Source organism: Engystomops pustulosus, chromosome 2, assembly GCF_040894005.1.
Source record: "Engystomops pustulosus chromosome 2, aEngPut4.maternal, whole genome shotgun sequence".
NCBI lineage: Eukaryota > Metazoa > Chordata > Amphibia > Anura > Leptodactylidae > Engystomops > Engystomops pustulosus.
Window position 1 is genome coordinate 228,213,024 of NC_092412.1, and position 19,212 is coordinate 228,232,235.

Sequence of the window (19,212 nt, forward strand, 5' to 3'; positions counted from 1 at the left end):
GCTTTCTCTGGTCCTCTTCCTTTGGCCCCCTGCCCTCCAGCCTCCATTATATTGTGGCCCCTGCCCTGCATCCTCACTTATTGCGGCTTCCCCTCCTGGTTAATAAAAAAAAAATGTTACTTACCTTTTAATTGTTCCTCTGCAGTGCTGCATCCTCATCTCCCGGGGCTCCAAGATGGTGAGGTGTGGCCCCGCCCCTTCTCCTGGGCACATCGAAGCCTAGGGGAGAGGGGGAATGATGGCAAGTTTTTTAACTTTATTTGGAGAGGAGGCAGGCGGAGCTCGTCCCTCCTCCTTATCTTGGCTCTGCAACCTCTAGTGTGTCAGGGCGAGACATTGTGGGGCTCCACAGGACACGTGTCACTATCCAGTACATATAAAGTACAAATGTAAAGTGTACAGTACACATTCAGTACCCATGTCAACAGGTAGTACATATATACAGTAAACATGCCACTATAAAGTACACAGTGGGGCACATTTACTTACAAGGTCACTGAAAGTGCATTGTCCGTATATAATGCTGCGTGCGGCGATTCACTAAGATCGTGCACCAGAAATTATTAATCTGACGCTTCCCCACACTGGTCCAACAGAGTTCACCATCTTTTTAGTGGTGCACCTATAACATACGGCGTGCAATACAATTTAAAAGTTAAATACGGCGCTCGGTCCTATTCAGTCGGCACACCCTCTATATTATGTTGCATGGAAGCCAACGCAGCTGCGCCACAAAAGGGTCGCGTGTAACACATTCCTAGCGCAGACATTAAATACCTATGCAAGCCATTTTAGTGATGAATAATGTGCATGGTCCGACAAAAGTGCAGAAACGGGACCGATAGTAAATGTGCCCCAATAAGTACAAATGTTAACATACGGTACACATGGCATTAAATAGTACCCATTTACAACACATGTCAACATATAGAACACATATTAGCAAAGCACAAACCCTATGGGGCACATTTACTAAGCCTGCACGGCGCATTTTCCCCGACTATTTCCGATTTGCGCTGCATTTAAATGGGGTTTTTGGTGCACACGATCGGATTTTGGCGCTGACTTGCATGCGACACAAATCGGGGGACGTGGTCGACGGACAACCCGACTGATTCGGACTAAGCGCGGGATTTACAATTCAAATTGTGTCGCAAGACAATGCACTCACATACACCGGGAAGAAGAAGGTGAATTCCGGCGGACCTCAGCGGGGAAGCGACACATGCAGGAAAATGGACGCACGATCTTGAAAAATCACGCCAGACTTTATCCTCGTCGGAGAACGCACCTCGGGGATCGCGACAGGACCAGGTAAGTAAATCTGCCCCTATATATTTCCAAAGCACACTTATATTAAATAAAGCTCAGCAGCAATAGAAGGGGAATCTGATGCAGTGGTAGGTGGCACAGTACAGAGCCACAATTTCCTTCCACATCTCCATTTCACTTTGTCCCATCTATCGCTCTTGCACTTCCTGTGCAAGAGGAGCCTGGGAAGAGAGGGGGTGGGGAGAGGCACCTGCTGATCACCGGAGTTTTTTCTCTGCATATTTCTCCTGCGGGGAGAATCCAGTGACTCTTGGTGATGGGGCCCGGGGCACTTTGCCCAGCCAAATTGCCGGCCCTGTGCCTGAGGCCTTAACAATCTGAGCACCTCATGTATGACCAGGCATTTTTACTTTCCATATAGCTGGAACATTAACTTGAAATTTTTTATTTGTATTACTGTAACTTTGACTTGAAATTTTGACAAGCTAGCATTCCCTAGCCCATTGTGGGGTTTGTAACAAAAATTTCAAGAGGCATAAATATGTCTGCAGCTGACTATAAACTAGAAATAAGCAGGTTAGCCCAAAGTTTGTTACACATATGTGTCTGGTAATTTGTTTTACCTTGTGTGTTTGTACTTGGTTTCAAAACACACAGGAACCATTATAATAACTGGTTCCTGTATGTAAGCACCATTATCCAGGTGACCTTATACTGTAAGTAACTGTGCTATTTTTAGGGGTTCAATGCAGAAATGTGTTGGACAGAGCCGAAGATATCAGGCAGGTAATTCAGCAGTGATGACCGAACGAATAGTGTTGCAAGATCAAGCACTCACATGCACCAGGAAGAAGCATGTGAACTCCGGCAGACACAGCAGCGACACATACTAGACATCGGGCGCACGACCATAGAGAATGCTGGCAGAACCCAAATCCTCGTCAGAGATCGCGACTGGACCGGGTTAGTAAATGAGCCCCATTGTTTGGCATATTGGCCAAAAAGTTGGATTTTGGTTTTTATCTGACCAGAGAACCTTCCTCCACATGTTTGGTGTCTCCCAGGTTGCTTGTGGTAAACTTTAAACAAGATGTTTCATGGATATCTCCAAGAACTGGCTTTCTTTTTGCCACTCTTCCATAAAGGGCAGATTTGTGCACTGTATGACTGATTGTTGTCCTATGGACAGACTCTCCCACCTCAGATGTAGATCTCTGCAGTTCATCCAGAGGAATCATTGGCATCTTTGTTGCATTTCTGATTAGTCTTCTTGTTTGAGATCAAAGTTTAGAGGGACGGCCGGGTCTTGGTAGATTAGCAGTGGTCTGATACTCCTCCCATTACAATATGAATGCTTGCACACGGCTTCTTGGTGTCATGGGTGGTAACCCTTTGTGCTATTACCGATGAGAAATCAGTTTCCTGAGCCTCGTGCATGAGTTTTCAATTCCTGTTGTGACCCCGGACCTCTGCTGCCAGCCCTGATCTCTTGCTCTGACCCTTACCTCGCATCATTGCGCCTGCCTTGACCATCTGCCTGTCCCCGACTATGAGATTGCCTGCTGTTTCTGTACCTTGACCTTGGCTGCCATCACAGACAAGTCGCACCTGTGAAATGACCAAGTGGTTCCCTGCCGCAGCAAGACCAACCTGCTTTGTGGCGGGCTCTGGTGAAGACCGGGTGCCACTTAGATTCCGGTCCCAGGTGTCGGCTTGTGGCATCGTCCGTGGTGGTCCCAGTGGGTTCACTACCCCAAAAGCCTGACACTTGTTTAATATTTGTAAAATCTTTTTGTATCCAAACACGGACCTGTCTGGCATGTTCCTTTAGGACAACATTGGATCATTTAGAGATCTTCACTGAACATCTGGAGTGAGTTTGTTGCACTAAATGTTAAGGGAAATCAACAACTAAAAAAAACTAATAAAGGCTAGAAATTCTCACTCCTCTTCATCTTGAACCAGGTGCTGTCCTTCGCTAGTCTCGACATGCCGACATCATCTAGAAAAGATGCACCGGGCTGCTAATTATGCATGCCCCCACACATCGCTCTCCCACGCTGGCTTGTCAAAATTTCAAGTCAAAGTTCCAGTAATACAAATTAAAAATTTCAAGTTAATGTTCCAGCAACATGGAAAATAAACATTTTCAGCTCAAGTTATGGGAATGCAGAATTTAAACATTTTAAGTTCCAGGAATGCCGGAATGTTAAAATCTCTGGAAACTTCATACTGTGGGATAGCCACTGCCATGTCTTTTAAGCTGTTTTTCTCAACCAGCCTCAATGGGAGCATTTTACAAGCCAGCTGTTTAGCCATGCTTTTCAGGACAAGAGCTGTTTGTGTGTGTGATGGCCAAACTCCCACTTTCTCTCTATTATTGGGGGGATGGAGAGCTAAATGAATGGTGTGGACAGACATGGTTATGGTGGTGGTGCTGCTGGTGGTGGTAATGGTAGTGACATCACATTCTCCCTTCGTGGGGTGACAGGTAGCCTTGTGACTTTTCAGTTTATTATCATTATATAAGAGTTTAAACCCTTCAGGACAGGGGAATTATTTGTGCCTCAAGGATGCAGCACCCATTTTTTAAACCTGCCCAGTGTCACTATAAGTGGTTATAGCTTTGGAACGCTTTAACATTTTCAGTAGATTTTGAGTTTGTTTTCTCGTGACATATTGGGGCTCATTTACTAAGGGTCAGCCGTTTCCCGACGATTTCTGTTTAGCGCCGAATTGCCATGGGATTTTGTCCCACGCAATCGGATTTTGGCACATTGGTGCCGTCTTGCACGCGACAGAAATTGGGAGGCGGGCCATCGGACAACTGACGGATTCAGACAACGCGCAGGATTTAACATTTAAAATTCTGTTGCAAGACACGCACTTAAATGCACCGGGAAGAAGAAGGTGAACTCCGGCGGACCTCGGGGCAGAAGCGATAGATGCAGGAACTCGGGCGCACGAGCTTAGTGAATCGCGCTGGACTCCTCGACGGACAACGCACTGCAGGATCGCAACAGGACCGGGTAAGTAAATCTGCCCCATTGTACTTCAAATTATCTTGAAAATATTGAAAAATTCTTTATTTTCAAAGTTCAAATTTGATATGTTGATAAGTTCATATGTGGTGGTAAACTGCTATGTGGGCACACGGCTGGGCATAGGATGGAAGGAGTACCATCCAGAGAAGATTTGCATTGTCAATTGTACAGGCTATAATTTTTTTCATTTTTTTATGTGGATAAATGGGGGCTTATTTTTTTGCCACATGAGATGCACTTTTCTGGTACATAATTTTAGGGCATCTATAGCTAATTGATAAGATTTTATTAGCTCTTTGTTGTGTCGCCACGATTATGGAGATACTTCACTTTTACATTTTTTTACAAATAAAAAGTAATTTGGAGAAAATGTTAATGTTAGCATCACTGTCTTTTCAAATGCATAACATTTTTTATTTTTCGGTTGACAAATCCGGTTAAGGGCTTATTTTTTGCGAGAAGCATTGTTATTTTTTGTGTTCTTATTTTGGAGCGTGTAACATTTTTTAAATCACTTTTTAGAGCATTTTTAACCCCTTCCCGATGCGTGCAGTACTAGCAGGGCGCGCGCCGGGTCCCGGTGCGCCAAGCCCTCTCCATAGCCGGTAAGTCTTTGCTGCATATTGCAGCAAATGCTTACCGGTAACACCCGCGATGGGTGCTAGTGTTTTCACCTCGATCGCCGCCGGCAATGCTGCCGGCAGCTTCAAAAAGATCTTGCCGCGGATCGTCGCTCCCTGATGACGTCACGGGGAGCGGCGATCCGTCGCAATGGTAGCCTCGGGTGTTCCGAATACTCGAGGCTACTTCATTTTAACCCATGCATTACAATGTGCTAATTGCACATTGTAATGAATGGGGAGTAAAATCCACATAGTGGAAAATAGTAAAAGTAAAAATAAAAAAAAGTTTAAAAAAAATTAGAATAAAAAAACCTAAAAATTCAAATCACCCCCCTTTCCCTAGAACTGATATAAATATAAATAAACAGTAAAAATCATAAACACATTAGGTATCTCCGCATCTGAAAATGTCCGATCTATCAAAATATAATAACGGTTTTTCACTGCATTTAACCCCGTAACGGAAAATAGCGTCCAAAGTCAAAAATGGCATTTTTTGGCCATTTTGAAAAATATAAAAAAAAATACCGTATATACTCGTGTATAAGCCGAGTTTTTCAGCACAAAAAATGTGCTGAAAAAACTCACCACGGCTTATACACGAGTCAATAATAAAAAAATAATTAATACTCACCCTTCGGTGTCCCCGATGTTCCTCGCAGCTCCCGGCGGCTCCCGATCCTGTTGCGGCTCCCCGTGTCTCCTTTTCTGTCTTCTATCTTCTCTAGCCGGCAGAGTCACGTCCTTGCGATCTGCCGGCCGTCGCACACTGTGATGAAGCGCTGTTGCCGCTGATGACGTCATCAGCAGCGACAGATTCGCATCACAGAATGCGACGGCCGGTAGATCGTATGGACGCGACTCTGCTGGCTAGAGAAGATAGAAGATGGAGGAGTGAAGAAGCTGCCAGGAGCCGCGATGGGCATCGGGAGCCGCCGGGATCCGCAACGAACATCGGGGACACTGTAGGGTGAGTATTAACTTTATTTTTTTTATCTGTATGCTACACGGGGGCAGACTGTATTCTACAATGGGGCAGGCTGTATTCTACACGGGGAAGGCTGTATACTACATGGGGGCAGGCTGTATACTACATTGGGCAGGCTGTATATTACATGGGGGCAGGCAGTATACTACATTGGGCAGGCTGTATACTACATGGGGCAGGCTGTATACTACATGGGGGCAGGCTGTATATTACATGGGGGCAGGCAGTATACTACATGGTGCAGGCTGTATACTACATGGGGGCATGCTGTATACTACATGGGGGCAGGCTGTATACTATATGGGGGTAGTCTGTATTCTATATGGGGGCAGGCTGTATACTATATGGGGGCAGGCTGTATACTATATGGGGGCAGGCTGTATACTACATGGGGGCAGGCTGCATACTATATGGGGGCAGGCTGTATGCTACGTGGGGCTGGCTGTATACTACATGGGGGCTGGCTGGCTGTATACTACATGGGGACTGGCTGGCTGTATACTACACCCTCGGCTTATACTCAAGTCAATAGGTTTTCCCAGTTTTCTGTGGTAAAATTAGGGGTCTATACTCGAGTCGGCTTATACTTGAGTATATACAGTAATAAAAAGGGATCAAAAGGTCGCACAGTCCCAAAAATTATAGCAATGAAAATCAAAAGTCGCAAAAAAAGACACTACCCACAGCTCCGTACACCAAAGTATGAAAAAGTTATTGGCGCCAGAAGATGGCAAAATAAAAAAAATATATTTTGTACAGGAGGTTTTAATTTTTTTAAATGTATAAAAAAATTATAAAACCTATACAAATTTGGTATCCCCTTAATCGTACCGACCCAAAGAATAAAGTAGACATGTAGTAGACATTTGGACGCAGAGTCAAAGCTGTAAAATCCAAGCCCACAAGAAAATGTCGCAAATGGGTTTTTCACCATTTTCATTGCATTTGGAATTTTTTTCCTGCTTCCCAGTACACGCCATGGAATATTAAATACCGTCACTATGAAGTGCAATTTGTTACACAGAAAATAAGCCATCACACAGCTCTTCATGTGGAAAAATAAAAAAGTTATAGATTTTTGAAGTTGGTGAGTGAAAAATGGAAGTGAAAAAACTAAAAAAGGCCAAGTCGTTAAGGGGTTAAAGGGTATTAAATAAAAATGTACTTTTTTAAAGCAATTATTTGGGGAGGAAAGGGTTTACAGCGTTCACCATGCGGGTCCAGTAACAATTCTGTTTTATCAAACAGATTGTTACGGATGCAGTGATACCAAATATGTGGGGGTTTTTATATATTTTATTCCATTTTACTGGTTGAAACCTAATTTGCAGAAAATCTTTTTTATTTTAGCATCACCATTTTTTTTAGATGCATAAACATTTTACATTTTTAGCAGACGAATCTGGTAAAGGGCTTATTTTTTGTTGTTCTTTTTAGTGGTCTTATTTTAGAGTTTGAATCATTTTTCATCACTTTTTAAGAGCATTTTTTAAGGTATGAATTAGTTTTTTTGTGGCGTTCACCAAACGGGTCTAATAATGATTCTGTTTAATTATAAAGATTGTTGCGGACACTTCAATACCAAATATGGGTTTTTTTTTGTGTATTTGTGGGTTTTTTAAATTACTTTTTTTACTTCCTTTACTTTATGCAAAACTTGAACCAGTGATGCTGATACTAATGCATTGTAGAGCAGCGTGGCATGCTCACGCTTGCTGACTCCCTGACTGCCAGAGACATCTTTGGATAAGATGAGATGGGATTGGATCAAAAGCACAAATAGTGAGGTGTGAGCTTGACAGCATGGAGGAAGCTTTCGCATCAGTAAGGGAAAAGAAATTAATTAAACTTGAAAGGCATTGGATATCCTGGGTGGGTTTCAACGACTGAAGGTTGAAGCTTTCTGTCTCTTTTGTTTTTGAAATGTGAGACAAAGTCCTCAGTAGAGATGAGAAAGGTGCTGGGGGTGCTGGAGGATGTTAAAGGTTGAAAATAATTGTCTGGGTTTGGGAGATAGGAAAGATATAAGATTAATGAAGTAATCTTGTTAAGTAAGACTTGTTAGGTGCAGACCGTTTGCTTGTAAGACAAGAGGTCTTCCTCGGAGTGGGATTTCTTCCAATGCCGTTCAGCACTACTTGAACTTTGCCTCAGATGTTTTGTGGCTCAGTGGTTAGCACTTGCAGCATTGCAGAACTGGGGACCTGGGTTCAAGTACCAGGTCAACAGCTGCAAAGACTTTGATGTTCTCTCTGTGTTTGTGTGGGTTTCCTCCCACACTCCAAAACATACCGGTTAGTTGATTAGATTGTGAGCCCCATTGGGGACAGAGACTGATTTGGCAAGCTCTGTACAGCGCTGTGTAATCTGTGTGCGCTATATAGATAAAGGGATTATTGTTTATAATTATTATTATTATTTGTGAGGTTGGTGTGCCAGGTTTGCCTGTTGGGTTGTTTAGTTTTAGTGAGAGCGAGGGGTGCTACAGAGTTAAGGGCTGAGGTGATAATGGTGTTAAAGAAGCATTTTATAACTCTTTAAATTAGGATATGAACGAGAGATGTAGAAGAGCCTCTGCGAGTTTGCAAATTTCAAGATGTTTGAGATTCCTATGTGCGTGTATAGACCGTGAACTGCAGGGGCGGTGAGGCGAGTAGATTGTGGTCCGATAGGAGAGTAATGTTAGGCGAGCAGTGTTGAGGTTGGATAGGAAATTGAGGTGGGTGTAAATTAAGTCTGGTGTATGTCCCTTTTTGTGAGTGGCTGTGGAGGAGAGGAGTTTAGAGGTAGCAGAATGAGGTATATCAATGGGGATGTTAATGTTACCCATGATGATAGATGGGATGTCAGAGGAGAGACAGGGAAGAAGCCAGGTGTTAAAGTGATCAATAGAAGCAGTGGCAGGGGGGCATTAGTGTATTTTAAAAGATGGAAAGGTAAGAGAGGGCTGAAGGAGATTGGGCTGAAGGAGCAGTTAGTTATGTGACAGGTGGATGCCAACTCCACCACCAGCTTTATTGGAGGGCCGGGGAGTGTGAGAAAATCACAAACTGTCACAGAGCGCAGAAGGGAAAACATTGTCAGGTTGGATTAGCCATGTTTCTATTAGGCTCAGAAAAAAACATTTTCTAGATATAAAAAAGTTGTGAATATCTGTGAGTTTGTTGCATACAGAACCTGCATTTCATAGAGGGAGGAGGTGGTGGTAAAGGAGTCGGTTAGATAGGTGGAATGATTAGAAGAGTATGTGGGTCAGTGAAGGATGACAGAGGTAATGGTTTGCTTTTCAAATAACATTTTTGAAATTGTAAGATGAGGGATAAGTATTTTTAGTTAGACTAGTATTTACGGAAAGAGTTCACTTGTTCACTACTGTTTCAATTCTGGGGTAATTCAGTTTGTGCACAGAGGAGAATGCAATGCAAGGCAAAGGTCTATTAAGACCACTAGTCTGCAATTTATACACCCAAGACAAATCAGTTACAACTACCAGGTGTGAATAAAGTAGACAGAGCAGGATGCAGAAAATTTGCAGAAATCAGCAGGGAATTATGTATGCATTGACACTACCCAGTAAAAAAAAAGAAAGATAAAAAAAAACTATTGCAGAGAGGGCTGGACCTTCTAATGTTGAATTAAGCAGACAAACCTTTGGACGAGAGAAATGAGTGATGGTGAGATCAGGTGAAAGTGATGACATATGGCAGAAGATGACAATAATGACCACCCCAATCTAATTCCATTGGTGCACTTAAAGGCAACCTGTCTCTTTCAGTGACTGTCTCTGACACTCTCATTCCAGTGACTGTCTCTGACACTCTTATTTGAGTGACCGTCTCTGACACTCTTATTTCAGTGACCGTCTCTGACACTCTCATTCCAGTGACTGTCTCTGACACTCTCATTCCAGTGGCTGTCTCTGACACTCTAATTCCAGTGACTGTTTCTAACAGCCTGCGGTCAGGATTTTGACAAAGACAAAAGACGGTCCGACACAGTCTTGGCTACATACCTGCAAAGTCTTAAGAAAGAGGTTAAATGCAAACTTAAACGTTACATAATGTTACTTGAAGCATGGCTACCTTGGGTACTAGATAAGCAATGTCCATTTTCCTGGAAAGAAAGGCATGAAGTGCAAAACATAATGTCGATTTCCTAGAAAGAAAGGCATTTAGTACAATAAATAATAGTAACTTTTTCCTTGAAGTAGCCAACTAAAAGTCTCTCTGAGAGCTCTTTTGGGTAGAGTCCATGCTCTGGGCACAGTCCTTGAGGCAGTAAAAAGTGTAGCCAAACAAAGGGTCTCCTGTTCGGATGAGGGACAGAGTCATTTGGTGAGGTAACTCTGCTTCAGCAGAGATGGGTGCTATCGTAGCACAACTGGGGAGACGTTCAAGTATAGTCTCTCGACTTTTAAATAAATAAGGGGAGAGTCCCAGGAAAGTTTCTGGCACAATAGCAAGGGTTAATGGGCACAGCCCAACTGGGAGTAAAATAGCATCAAGATATCATATTTACATAGTGTAACAGTGAGTGGGCTTCAGCCGTTTAGGTGTTACTCACTTTCTACAACACAATTGGGATCCGCGTCCAGGTCTGGATCCTGTGGGAAAACAGCAGCCGGCTGGGGACAATCAGTGGCAGGAACTGCAAGTTTGTCGGCGTTACATTCATGTCTCCTGACATTCAGGGGCAACACCGTCGTCCTCCGGGGTGTCGGCACTCCAGCTGGTGGATCAATAGGACCCATCATCATAGATGGATCCAGACACAAATAAATAGGCGAGACCGCCGTCCTCCAGGGTGTCGGCTTCTCTAGCTGGTGGATCAATAGGACCCATCATCATAGATGGATCATCACCCCATTGGAACGGAGTAATTGGAGGGTCACTCCTTGCTGGAACTACAGTTCACCTCCCTCCTCGGCTGCTTCATCTGCCATGGAAGACCAGTGAGAACCCACCACACTGCCCACCGGAGAGGCCGCCGGGGTATTTCCTTGGACCAGACCTGGTCCATGGATGGTAATGGGGCCTGTGCTCACAATAGCAGTGGACGGGACACTCACATGTGTCACCGCTTAGGGCAGTGCAGGCTGAGGAGTCGCTGGAAGCTGCAGCCAGAAGTCTTCCTTGTAGAAGTCTTCGTAGGCCTCCTTCTCAGGATCGGGGATCTGGATCACACCAGCCGCCGAGGGAGTGAAAAATGGAAATGAAAAAATAAAAAAGGGGTTTTAAAGAGGATGCATTGTATAATACCATCTATCTCATATCTATCATATATCTTCCTATCATCTATCTATCTACGTGTTTTTATTGTACTAAATGTAAAAGTTTAAAAAATTGTTTTATTTAAGGGCCTTTTTTTTTAGTTGTGCCCACTGTGTCTAAAACGGGCCTGCTCCACACATACCATATATACTCGTGTATAAGCCGAGTTTTTCAGCACAAAAAATGTGCTGAAAATCCTCAACTCGGCTTATACACGAGTCAATAGGCAGCCCAGCACTTAAAAAAAAAAAAAAACGTCTGCGCTGCTCACCCGATGTCCGCGTGGGTCCTCTTCTGTCTTCCGCAGTGCGCCGCCATGTTCTTCTCCGGCCGTCGCATAGTATGATGTCAGCACCGGCCGCGTCATACTATGCGCCTGCCGCCCGGGAAACATGGCGACGCGCTACAGAAGACAGAGGAAGATAGAAGACAGAAGAGGACCCGCGCAGACATCCGATGAGCAGCGCGGACATTGGGGCCACCGGAGGTTGAGTATATAAGTTAATTTTTTTTTGTTAGTGCTGGGCAGGCTGTATACTACTGGGGGCAGGCTGGGCAGGTTGTATACTACTGGGTGCAGGTTGGGCAGGCTGTATACTTAAGGGGGCAGGCTGGGCTGGCTGTATACTACTGGGGGCAGGCTGGGCTGGCTGTATACTACTGGGGCAGGCTGGGCTGGCTGTATACTACTGGGGGCAGGCTGGGCTGGCTGTATACTACTGGGGGCAGGCTGGCTATATACTGGGAGGCTGTGACCAATGCATTTCCCACCCTCGGTTTATACTCGAGTCAATAGGTTTTCCCAGTTTTTGGTGGTAAAATTAGGGGGCTCGGCTTATACTCAGGTCGGCTTATACTCGAGTATTTATCATTTAGGCCGAAAAGTTACAAATTTGTCCTCTTCTGACCAGTTCACTATTTTATTGTAGCTGTTTGCTTTCATAGCAATTTCCAAACAAACTACATATGGTTTGCTTTTAAAAATGGCTCTTACTCTTACCACTCTTCCATAAAGTTCAGATTTGTGGCGCACGGGACCAATTAGTTGTCCTGTGGAGAGATTCTCCCACCAGAACAGAAGATCTCGGCAGCTCCTCCAGAGTAACCCTGGACCGCCTGGCTTCTGCAATATTCTATCCCACAACTTTATCCCTGAGCTGTCTGGTGTATTCCTTGGTTTTCATGATGCAGTTTGTTCACTAATGTTCTCTAACAAACCTCTGTAGCCTTCACAAAACTGTGAACCTGCGTTTATACCAATAGTAAATAAGACTACGTCTTTATATAGCTCCATCATATTCAGCAGGACTTTACTTCTGATCGGGTACATATATAGATAAAATTAGACATCATCATAGATGGATCATCACCCCATTGGAACGGAGTAATTGGAGGGTCACTCCTTGCTGGAACTACAGTTCACCTCCCTCCTCGGCTGCTTCATCTGCCATGGAAGACCAGTGAGAACCCACCACACTGCCCACCGGAGAGACCGCCGGGGTATTTCCTTGGACCAGACCTGGTCCATGGATGGTAATGGGGCCTGTGCTCACAATAGCAGTGGACGGGACACTCACATGTGTCACCGCTTAGGGCAGTGCAGGCTGAGGAGTCGCTGGAAGCTGCAGCCAGAAGTTTTCCTTGTAGAAGTCTTCGTAGGCCTCCTTCTCAGGATCGGGGATCTGGATCACACCAGCCGCCGAGGGAGTGAAAAATGGAAATGAAAAAATAAAAAAGGGGTTTTAAAGAGGATGCATTGTATAATACCATCTATCTCATATCTATCATATATCTTCCTATCATCTATCTATCTACGTGTTTTTATTGTAATAAATGTAAAAGTTTAAAAAATTGTTTTATTTAAGGGCCTTTTTTTAGTTGTGCCCACTGTGTCTAAAACGGGCCTGCTCCACACATACCATATATACTCGTGTATAAGCCGAGTTTTTCAGCACAAAAAATGTGCTGAAAATCCTCAACTCGGCTTATACACGAGTCAATAGGCAGCCCAGCACTTAAAAAAAAAAAAGCGTCTGCGCTGCTCACCCGATGTCCGCGTGGGTCCTCTTCTGTCTTCCGCAGTGCGCCGCCATGTTCTTATCCGGCCGTCGCATAGTATGATGTCAGCACCGGCCGATTAGTCAGGTTGGGCAGGCTGTATACTTAAGGGGGCAGGCTGGGCTGGCTGTATACTACTGGGGGCAGGCTGGGCTGGCTGTATACTACTGGGGCAGGCTGGGCTGGCTGTATACTACTGGGGGCAGGCTGGGCTGGCTGTATACTACTGGGGGCAGGCTGGCTATATACTGGGAGGCTGTGACCAATGCATTTCCCACCCTCGGTTTATACTCGAGTCAATAGGTTTTCCCAGTTTTTGGTGGTAAAATTAGGGGGCTCGGCTTATACTCGGGTCGGCTTATACTCGAGTATTTATCATTTAGGCCGAAAAGTTACAAATTTGTCCTCTTCTGACCAGTTCACTATTTTATTGTAGCTGTTTGCTTTCATAGCAATTTCCAAACAAACTACATATGGTTTGCTTTTAAAAATGGCTCTTACTCTTACCACTCTTCCATAAAGTTCAGATTTGTGGCGCACGGGACCAATTAGTTGTCCTGTGGAGAGATTCTTCCACCAGAACAGAAGATCTCGGCAGCTCCTCCAGAGTAACCCTGGACCTCCTGGCTTCTGCAATATTCTATCCCACAACTTTATCCCTGAGCTGTCTGGTGTATTCCTTGGTTTTCATGATGCAGTTTGTTCACTAATGTTCTCTAACAAACCTCTGTAGCCTTCACAAAACTGTGAACCTGCGTTTATACCAATAGTAAATAAGACTACGTCTTTATATAGCTCCATCATATTCAGCAGGACTTTACTTCTGATCGGGTACATATATAGATAAAATTAGACATTATAGAATAATAAAATGGTCAAATTAAACAACCTTCACAATAAATTACATGAATATGTTCTCTATTTCCTAGTTAGGGAAAATCTAAAGGTGATTGGACTTACTGAATCTTATCTGTAGATGCTGGAGTCCAGCGAGGGCTGAAAACATATGTACACCGCACTTTTCAGTTTTTTTAACTAGCAAAAAGTTACAAAAGTGTGTAATATTCCACATATACTTGATACTTTGTTTGGCCTTATTCCATAAAATATCAATAATATACATTTCCGGTAAATGTGTGTCTTTTTACATGCTTATACAATGGCTCACATGCTCCAAATTTTTAAACTCCCCCACACGCCTCCAGCTATGTCACTTCTCAGTATTGTCGAAACATATCATCTTCATATATCAATTGTTCATGTCACCTAACTATCTGGACGCACCACATATGTTTTTACTTGTAATTTATTAATCTGCCACATTATCTATATATGCCAGACCTAATCAATACATTTTTTTGTACTGGTGATATTAATGCTACTCTCAATGCTCTGACCTCTTGCTCAACCTACTCTCATAGGCTTGTAAAGAAAAACCCGCAGCTGAAGACCATGGAGGATATAGGACTCAGTAGATCAAATTTACAATCATCACAAAAGCAACTTGTAATCAATTATCCATTACCAATCGGAAGAGTTCTTAACATTTTTTCTGGTCATTTTGGTTCCTTCTTGGTTTAAAAAAGGACCTTATATAACCTACATCCACTCCAAGTTAGGGGTCACTCTTGGTGGAATTTTCTTTCTAGCAAAAGAAATTATTTTTGGATCTCTACATCAGATGGGAAAAATTGTTGTAAACTACAACCAAGGACAGTAGATAACCTAATTAGCATATTGAGGACTGAACCGACCCGAAAAACTAAGCTAATTAATCAACTTTCAGCCGGGGGTGCACCAGCCATGAGAGGGGTTGAGCCTCTTGCTTCAGGCAGCACAACCGGCAGCAAATCGGGGCAGCATCAAGGGCTCAGTCTCTTACTACAAACACTTCAAAATCGTGTCTCTTTTCATTCAATATTAGGATGTGAAATATTGCATGGAGAACCCACTTACTAAAAAAATAACCTGATATATTTAAAAAATAACCTGATGGGGCAAAGCGGGGAGTCATTAGGCTCTCATTCCTATTGTTACAGATGACTGTTTCTACTTTGTTATGTAATATATTATTTGTATATGTCCTTTATGATTTGTAAAGTGCTACAGGAAAATGATGGCCCTTTATGAATAAAGATTATTATTATTGCCTCAGGCGGCATAAAGTTTAGGTTCACCCCTGACTGTCAGATGAGTTATTCTGAGCCGAGAAGACACCCTGGCTCAGGCCATCAAACAATAGAGATCAATAAATTAAGACATTCATTATTAGGGAATAGAAGGGTAAACAGAAAAAAAATCCAGCTGAGCCATAATATGTGGAATAATGGGGGTCATTTACTAAGGGCCCGATTTGCGTTTTCCCGACGTGTTACCCGAATATTTCCGATTTGCGCCGATTTCCCCTGAATTGCCCCGGGATTTTGGGTCACGCGATCGGATTGTGGCGCATCAGCACTGGCATGCACGCGACGGAAATCGGGGGTGTGGCCGAACGAAAACCCGACGAATTCGGAAAAAACGCCGCATTTAAAACAAAAAATGTGTAGCGGAGCTTGCACTTACCTTCACTAGGAATAGGCCGGTGAACTTGAGTGCGCTCCGATGCTTTTCAGCGCAGCAGTGCCACCTGGTGGACGTTGGAGGAACTGCCTTAATAAATCCCGGCTGGACCCAAATCCAGCGCAGAGAACGCGCCGCTGGATCGCGAATGGACCGGGTAAGTAAATCTGCCCCAATGTGTATTAACCTTCATGCAGTTACAAATTTGGTATCTCCATAAACATACAGACCCAAAGAATAAATGATATCTGTCATTTGGACTGTACATTGGAAACCGTAAAAACAAATCCAGTAAAAAAATTGCCCCAACTGATTTTATATCAATTTCATTTCATTGGAATTTTTCCAACCTTTCTAATAAATTACTATTTAAAGTACAATTTGCCCCATAGATAACAAGCTCTCATATAGTTCTGATAACGGGAAAAAAAAAAAAAGTTATGGCTTTTTGCAGGTGGGGAGTAAAATAAACTGAAATGCAAAAAGGTGAGTCCTGTAGGGGTTAAATGATATAAAAAAGTTGAAGTGGTGAAAAGTCCCATTAAACCTGTTTTTTGGATAAGTACTGGCGATATCTATTATATAGCATCTCATACATTCCAGTGGAAGCAGCTGATACAGCAGTTATACAGTAGCCCATGTGCTGAGCAATCCGGAAATGGAGGACAGGCAGATTGATGGATATATGCTCTTATGTCAGGACGTGTCAGGACACTGGAGAACTAGTTAGGTGGGTTTGTGGCTGAACCTTCCTCCGTCTTATTTATTCCACCTTTGTGCATTTTAAACTAGTTTTCTCTCTAGGTTACAAGCTGAAGAGCATCTCCTATGCTCACACCAAGGCTGAACCCAACGGAAACATTGAACATGACCCTAACCCTAAAAACCTCCACTTTCTCCTACATTAGAAGTGCTGGCTTTTTTTAATTTTTTTTTCATATAGATTCTTCAATAAAATTGGGCAGTTGCCTCTGCACTAGTAGATTATGTGGAGCCTTCTCTGGAGTTGGGGTAGGAACAAAAAGACTTCTGGAAGGTCCAAACCAGTTGACAAAACAGATGAAGAAGTTTCTCTCATTAAAAAGAACGTTACATTACGGTAAGTCTCCATATTTGTCTTCCAAAAACATCTTCAATGCGCTGTACTACAGTATGTATTAGAGTTACAGGATTAGAGAGTTAATGATAATACTAATGTGATAAATGGAACTATGATAACCATGGAGCATCCAGATGAATATGAATATGTCTTACACTGCTTAGAAACTCTTTTTGATTTTTTAACTTGGGTGTATGGGGAACTATTTGTGGATAAACTCTTTTTTTCAATGGCACACTTATGGATTTTTATTTATTTAAATCATTTATTTTAAACCACATTTTTTATGTGAGACTTTAAAAAAAATCCATACTATTACTACAGTAAAGTGGTAGCAGAAAAAGTGGAAAAACCTATCAGGCAAGATACATAGAGCTGTTTGGTGCAAATTACCATAACACATAATTATACATTTCTCCTTTAAGGGGAGGCTATTTATTAATATGAAACCTTTTAAAATCCTGCCCTGGTTTGAAACTTTTGGATGCCAGAATTCTGTAGTGCAGAGCTTAAAGGACCCCTGTCATCAGGTCTGTGTCACTAGTCCTGTCACGTCTACCTGTTGGAGCAGCTCACAAGGATCCCATCTCAGCCTTTATCTAGTTATTTCATACATTATTCATTGTAAAATCATCTATTCTTTATTATGTAAATGAGGCTGGTCACATGGTCAGAGGCAGTGATGTCACCCCTGTTACCCCTCCCCTCTCCTCCCCCTGCTCATGTCTGTGTGTAATGTATAGTAAAGCATGGCTAATGTGTTTGCTGCATCTACAGACATGCTGCATCCTCCTAATATACAGGTGAGAGACACAGACATGAGCTACACAAGTGCCTGACATGTTCTGCTGTAACATGGCTGCCTGGAGCTGCTGTATCTCTCCTAAACACACACACATGCACACACAGGCTGCAGGGGGCGTGGCCACCAGCACCAGGAAGCACATCATTATACAGCCTCACATCATTACACAGGCTGTCAGTCATGCACTGGGGGTGTGGCTGTGCCTCCCACTCATGAATAGAGTGGACAGCTTCATTGGAAGGCATGTAGAGGGACAATGAAGGGATAGAGGCAGTGCTCTCTAATGGCAGTTTATGAAAATATATTTAGTTTAGGGGGGTTATTTTGCATGACGGGTTCTCTTTAATGATTTTCTTCCTGTTTGTTTCTCATATATAAAACTGTGTGACTAACATGTTAGGAACCCTCCTCCCCCTAATATATAAAACACATGTGAATGATTTTGATGCTGATTAGTAATATCAGAGGATTGTAGCTAGATAGTGGTGCTTAAAGGGAACCTGACAGCATAAATTGACCTACAAAATTACTACCCCCAGAAGCCACAATTAAAAGCCCAGTAGTCACTGTGATGCCCTCAAGTCAATGTGCTTGCCCCCCAAGTAGTCACAATGGTGACCCAGTAGCCAATAGGAGAAAAAGCCATCGACTTGACTCATGTGGAAGTGTTATCAAATGTGGCCTGCTCCGCATGTTCCCTCCATGTCACACAGATTCTGCACCCCCACATTACATTCATGGCACACTGAACGCCCACATTACATCTGTGCCACCCTGAACCCCACATTACATCTATGTCACACTGCACCCCAACATTACAGCTTTGTCACCCTGAACCCCACATTACATCCATATCACCCTGCATCCACACATTACATCCATTTCACACTGGGTTACATCTATGTCACACTGCACCCCCACATAAGAGTTATGTCATCCTGAACCCCACATTACATCCATGTCACACTGCACCCCCACATAACAGCTATGTCACACTGCACCCCACATTACATCCATGTCACACTGCACCCTCAAAGTACACCCGTGTCACACTGCAGCCCCACATTACATCCATGTCACACTGCACCCCACATTACATCCATCTCCCACTGCACCCCCACATTACATCCATGTCACACTGCACCCCACATTACATCCATCTCCAACAGCACCCCCACATTACATTCATGTCGCCCTGCACCCCACATTACAGCCATGTCACCCTGCACCCACATTGCAGCCATGTCACCCTGCACCCCCACATTACATCCATGTCACCCTGCACCCCCACATTACATCCATGTCACCCTGCACCCCCACATTACATTCATGTCACCCTGCACCCTCACATTACATTCATGTCACACTGCACCCTGCAATACATTCATGGCACACTGAAAGCCCACATTACATCTATGTCACACTGCACCCCCACATAAGAGCTATGTCATGCTGAACCTCACATTACATCCATGTCACACTGCACCCTCA

The 19,212-nt window shown here is 43.5% G+C and overlaps 1 protein-coding gene across 1 annotated transcript in view; it reads left to right on the top strand.

Annotated features, from left to right (window-relative positions):
- Nucleotides 1–16,539: 16,539 nt before the first annotated feature.
- The window catches only part of LOC140116753 (transient receptor potential cation channel subfamily V member 3-like), a 111,800-nt gene continuing 109,127 nt past the window's right edge, over nucleotides 16,540–19,212 (top strand). Inside the window, exon 1 of the mRNA XM_072133187.1 lies at nucleotides 16,540–16,916. Within this exon, the coding sequence (XP_071989288.1) occupies nucleotides 16,804–16,916 (113 nt within the window). The 5' untranslated portion in view covers nucleotides 16,540–16,803. The remainder of the gene's footprint in view (nucleotides 16,917–19,212) is intronic.